Below are 6,000 nucleotides of genomic sequence, written 5' to 3' on the forward strand. Positions count from 1 at the left end.
GCTTATTTGCTCTGTGGCACGTGGGATCTTAGTTCCCTGACCAGAGGTCGAAACCCATTCCCTGCATTGGCAGGCGGATTCATAACCACTGGACCATCAGGGAAGTCCCTCAACAGAGGTTTATTGAAGAGCAGCCATGGGCCAGGCTCTTTGCTGTTGCAGGAGGTGCAGGAGGTGGGGGGTAGAAGTGGCAGCTGAGGTCTTTTTTGTCTACTGTGGCTGGCACCAGGCTTGGTGCTGGGGATCTGGTGGGACAAGCAGGTACTTGGCCGGTTCAGCCCAGGGCATTTGTAACCTGGGGTGACCTGGAAGGAGGTGACCACGGGGCAAGGAAGTGACCTTGAGCTCAGGGACAGGTGCTTCAGAGTGAACTTCACTGCTGAGAGCTGAGCTCTTGGCCAGGAAGCTGCCCCCAGCCCCAGAACAAGGCCTTCCCGAGGAGCTCGCTGGCCCCAGCCCCAGGATGCTGTGGGGAGTGGGCTCCATGCAGAGTCCATGCTCTTGCCTCAGGGTGGAGCCACGTGTCACGTGCAGACATGGGGCAGTAATCTGCCCAGGAGGAGACTGGACACTGGAAGGCAGGTGGGAGCCAGGCAGCCTGGGTGCAGACCCCTAGGCTCAGGTGACTCGGGGGGCTATGGCCACAGGGCCCAGGGGATACAGATGGGTGCCACTGCTGGCAGCCAGCTGGCCATTACCTAGGGGAAGGCTGAGAGATTCACAGTCAACTGCCAGAAATGAAAGGGAACAAACCTTTCCTTCAGGTATTAATTCAAAAATAATTCAGAGCCTGAGAGAGGACTGGCTATCACAGCAACAGATATCAACACTCGGTGACCCATGCTGGTCCTGGGTTCGGCTTACAGGTGTTGGGGATTCTGTAGTTGCCATTATTGACTCAGTTGGGGTGTTTTGGGTGGTAGCTGGAGCCAAAACAAAGCTGGGGGATGATATAAGACACCTGGCCAGCTCAGGTGCCATGGTAACGGGCAGGCCTTCACCTGCCCTCTGCTGATACCATTTCAGTCTGGCCGCTGTGTTTGTCCTCAGCCCAGAGCAAAACCCAGGTGGGTGGGGGCAGGGCAGAGGGCCAGCTGGCCTGCAGCTGTCTCTACAAGATCGGGGGGTGGGGGGCAGCACCTGGGGTCCCCAGAGGAGAGCTGGGGACAGATGGCATGCTGGGAGGCAGCTGATCAAGTGGACAGGTCACTAGGGTCCCCTGCCCTGGAGCCTGTGGACCTCTCAGTGTGTGGAACAGGGGAGGGGGCCAGCCTGCCATCATCCCGCAAGTCCATGCTAGACTGGAGGGGAGACCCAGGCTCTGGACATCCAGGTGGCTGAGGACTTTCTGGGGGTGCGGGGGTGGGAGGTTCCTCACGGGAACGCCATCATGGGCAAGTGCCCTTTCCTCATATGCCATCTTCCTGGGACATGTGCCCATGCCCAGAACAGTGCCCGCCATGCAGCGGGTACCATGAGCACCGGCTGGCCCGCAGGGGAAACTCACAGCCAAGTGGGGCTGTGTCCACAGGCTGCAAGTACAACCAGGTGAACAGCCACTTCCACTGCATCCGGGAGGGCTGCCAGTTCTCCTTCCTCCTCAAGCACCAGATGACCTCCCATGCCCGGAAGCACATGCGGAGGATGCTGGGGAAGAACTTCGACCGAGCGCCCTCCTCCCAGGTGAGCCGCCCCTCCCCCACCTGGGGCCAGAGGGCATCACCCGTGTCCCACTCTGGCAGCCGCCAGAAGTGACCGTATGCCCCTCGTGGGCAGCACCGCCTCCAGCCCAGCTTGTTCAGGGCCCCCCTGCTTCCTTTCAGGGCCCCCCAAGCCTGATGGACACTGAGACGGACGAGTACATGGATTATACTGGCTGCAGCCCGGGCGCCATGTCCTCTGAGTCCTCCACCATGGACCGAAGCTGCTCCAGCACCCCTGTGGGCAACGAGAGCACCGCGGCAGGTGAGCAGGCGGCCGGGATGGGGCCGTGGGGGTCTGGGAGGCGCCCGGCCTGGGACGGGTCCTCCTCCCGCCGGGTCTGGCTCAGGACTGGAGCATCGTGGCCAAGTGGCCTCAAAGGAGGACAGGCCAGCGTGTGGCCAGGCTGGCTGGTCTGCGGGACATGGGTCCCCACCTGCTGCTGCGCTGCCATCTCCCCCACACTCTGCCCTCGGCTTCCGTTTCCAAGAGAGGATCCGGGTTTGAGCTGAGAGCTATAGCCAGAGGGGCAGGTGGGCCCCACCCAGCCCTGGCCCCTCCTCTGGCCTCTCTGCCGTGGTCCCCGGCACAGTCCCTGGGCCCCAGAGTGGGGTCCTCCCCATGGGCCCTCCCCAGCCCGCCATGACACCCCCCTGCACTGCCACGCCCTCCCAGTCTCTCTCCTCTGCCACCCCCTTCCCTCTCTTCTTCGTGGCATCTGTCTGCTCATCTGTCCACGTATTTTCATATCATACTTGCTTCTGCCATTGGGTTTCTCATTTTGGTTCTTTTGTTTGTTTGTTCTTTGTTTTGGTTTTCTTTTTTTTTTTTTTCTGCTTTTCTCCACCCTCTCCAGGCTGCCCGGCTCCTCCTCCTCCTCCTCCTCCTCTTCCTGCTGCTGCCGGTGACGAGGCTGCCCGCGGGGCTCCGCAGCCCCCACTGACCCCATCCTTCTCTCCAGCCGTGCTCCGGGCGCCCCTCCCCTCCCTCCCATGCCTCTTTTCTCCACCCTGTCTCTCATACTCTCTGCTCAGTGCTACTCTCGGAGCCTCCCGGGGCCTGGCCCACCCCATCAGCAGCCCGCCCAGCTTCCCGCCCGTCACTGCCACTCCATCTCCAGTAAAAAGTGATGCCCCCCTAGTTCAGGATGCCGCAGGTAACTCACACACACCTTCTCCACCGCTGTCTTATCACCCTGGCCAAGCCCCAAGGCCATGGTCCAGGATCTGGCCCTTGTCTGTGGCCTGCCAGGCCAAGGACAGGGCCACCCTGCTCTCCTCACAGCCCAGCCCCACCTCTCCCCTACCCCACCCGAGACCAGAGAGCCTGGCCCCTGTCCCAAGGACACCTTCTCTCGGCTCCTGCTCAGCAACGAGCAGGCCAGAAGATCACCACCAGGGCTCCCTGGGGCTCACCCCATCTCAGCTACTGGCCAGAACCCCGGGATGGCCGTGCCCACCCCACTCCCCCCAATCCTGCAGCAAAGCAGAGCCTGTCCCCCGTGCTCTGGGGCATTCACCCAGGACCCAGGACGAGGGAGGGACAGAGATGTTCTTGGAAAGCTTCTGATGTCTGGGACCTGCCCAGGTTTGGAGGGTCCTGACACCAAGCTGAACCCCCATCCCTGGAGCCACACAGGATGAGGCCTGAGCTCTGGGCAGTGCTTCATAGCAGAGGTGGCTCCTGGCCTCACCCTGTACCTACTGCCCAGCAGACACAGGACCTGCTGTGTCCTTTGCTGCACCACCCCAGCTTCCATTTGTTCTTCCCCAGGGGGCTGGCAAAGAGCACTGCAGAGGGTTCCCCCTCATGGAGTTCAGCCCCTGTTCTGTCGCTGGCATAACCAGTGACTTCAGATCCAAAGCAGCTACTCCTCACCCACCTGGATCCCCAGGCCCCAGACCCTCCCTTGCCTTGTGCTGGGTTACCCCAGTCCTTGTTTCTCTCCACCTGCTGAGGGGCCGGGATGGGGGAGGATTGGGTCTATTCCCACGATGGGTGGTACTGAAGCCTGGTGCCTGGGGTGGGCGTTCTACACAGGTTCAGGGAGGGCTGGGTGGGTCAACGTGTTGGGGGACCCTGGAGGGTGCCCACCCTGTCCACTGTGGGGGAGGGGGGGCAGGCCTGGGGCATGGAGCAGGGAGTGACCAGGACAGCCGCCCTTTCCCCAGCTGCCTGTGCAGAAAGTGGTCACGGATGCATGACCAAACAGTGTATTCGTGGGTGGCAACAGGGCATCCTGAGCCCAGCAAGGCAGTTGGGACCAGGTGGGAGACCACAAGTGTGGCCCATCTGCTGGCCAAGCCTGTGCTCCAGTCCTGGCTGCTCAGCAGAGCTGCCCTCTCTCAGCCCAAGACATTAAAGAACCTTCTGGTACCAAGGAGAAGGTTGCACGTGAGGCAGGGAGTTACTGCTGCCAACAGTTCCAAGGCGCTCGGCATTCCTGTGGCAAACAGGCTGGTCCCAGGCGCAGACAGGCGGGCAGCCCGGGAAACTGGTTAGCGGGAGGGAGAAGGAGCCGGCCTGTCCCTCATTAGAGGCAGGCGCATGATGGCGTCTGGCCCTAGTCCAACTTGGGTAATTACACTGCCGACCTAGATTCCCCCTTCAGCTTCAATTAGCGCCAGGACGTGTCCTCACTTCCCACCCAAACGGGCCAGGAAGCAGCCACCACATCCCCCAGAGCTGCATGCTCTGCCACCCACGAGGGTGGACGCCTGTGCGGTCAGCCTGCAGACAGGGATGACTAAGGCGGAAGCCTGGGGCTCCCCCGGCTATCCTGAGGGGCGGGTCACCAGAGAGGCCCGGGAGCCACGGGGAACCAAGGGGTTGTCCTCGAGTGCAGCCCCCAGGCCATCGAGCCAGGATCAGGGGCCACGAGTGGAGTGAGTGTGATCCTGGGAATGGTGCCCGCGCTGACCAAGCCCCCCTCCCCAGGGAACACCATCTCCATGCCGACAGCCTCGGGGGCCAAAAAGCGCTTCTGGATCATTGAGGACATGTCTCCGTTCGGCAAGAGGCGCAAGACTGCTTCCTCACGAAAGATGCTGGATGAGGGCATGATGCTTGAGGGCTTCAGGCGCTTCGACCTCTACGAGGACTGCAAGGATGCGGCCTGCCAGTTCTCGCTCAAGGTCACCCACTACCATTGCACGCGCGAGAACTGCGGCTACAAGTTCTGCGGGCGCACGCACATGTACAAGCACGCGCAGCACCACGACCGCGTGGACAACCTGGTGCTGGACGACTTCAAGCGCTTCAAGGCCTCGCTCAGCTGCCACTTCGCCGACTGCCCCTTCTCGGGGAGCAGCACGCACTTCCACTGCCTGCGCTGCCGCTTCCGCTGCACCGACAGCACCAAGGTCACGGCGCACCGCAAGCACCACGGCAAGCAGGACGTGATCAGCGCGGCGGGCTTCTGCCAGTTCAGCTCGAGCGCCGACTGCGCCGTGCCCGACTGCAAGTACAAGCTCAAGTGCTCGCACTTCCACTGCACCTACCCCGGCTGCCGCCACACGGTCGTGGGCATGTCGCAGATGGACTCGCACAAGCGCAAGCACGAGAAGCAGGAGCGCGGCGAGCCGCCCGCCGCCTCCCCCGGCCCCGAGGGCCCCGCGCCCGGCCCTGCCGCCGCCGCCGCCTCCGGCCTGGACGGCGCGCCCCCGCCCGGCGCCGAGCCCGCCGCCGCCGCCCTGCTCTTCCTGCCCGGCCCGGCGCTGGGGCCGAGCGACGACCCCGGCCCGCCCAACGCCCCGGGGCCCCGCGTCGGCCCCGCCGCGGCCGGCCCCGCGGCCGGCGAGTCGTCGCAGGAGGACGACGAGGAGGAGCTGGAGCTGAACGAGGAGGCGGACGACGACGACGACGACGACGAGGAGGACGACGACGAGGACGACGACGAGGACGAGGACGAGGACGACGAGGACCTGCGCACCGACTCGGAGGAGTCGCTGCTCGAGGCGCCGGCCGTGGCGGCGGGGCCGGGGGCGCGGAGCCCGGAGCTGGCGGCCCTCGGCGCCCCCGCGCCCCCCGGGCCCGCGCCCGCCGCCGCCTCTCCGTAGCCGCCGGGCGGGCGGCGCGTCGGGGGGCCGGGCGCGCGCGGCGCCCTCGGGATCTTGCCGCTTTATCCTGCTGTTATTATTATTATTATTAATTTTGTAAGAAACGGTATTTATCTGTAAAGCTTCCCTTGTCCAGAGCTAGGTGTCGGCCGCGTCCCGGCGTCGGGAGGCGCTCCGGCCCGGGTGGGCCCGTGCGCCCCGCCGGTGCTTCCGGACCCCAAGTCCGTCTCAGGACAGAGGC

General features: G+C 64.0%; 1 protein-coding gene across 3 annotated transcripts in view; it reads left to right on the top strand.

The window, feature by feature from the left end:
- Window positions 1–5,759, top strand: part of CASZ1 (castor zinc finger 1) — a 152,136-nt gene extending 146,377 nt beyond the window's left edge. For all 3 annotated transcript variants that reach the window (XM_052653500.1, XM_052653501.1, XM_052653499.1), the window contains 3 exons: window positions 1,532–1,683; window positions 1,824–1,965; window positions 4,639–5,759. In XM_052653500.1, the coding sequence (XP_052509460.1) occupies window positions 1,532–1,683; window positions 1,824–1,965; window positions 4,639–5,759 (1,415 nt within the window). The remainder of the gene's footprint in view (window positions 1–1,531; window positions 1,684–1,823; window positions 1,966–4,638) is intronic.
- The last annotated feature ends 241 nt before the right edge of the window (window positions 5,760–6,000 follow it).

This window comes from Budorcas taxicolor, chromosome 16 (genome assembly GCF_023091745.1).
Source record: "Budorcas taxicolor isolate Tak-1 chromosome 16, Takin1.1, whole genome shotgun sequence".
NCBI lineage: Eukaryota > Metazoa > Chordata > Mammalia > Artiodactyla > Bovidae > Budorcas > Budorcas taxicolor.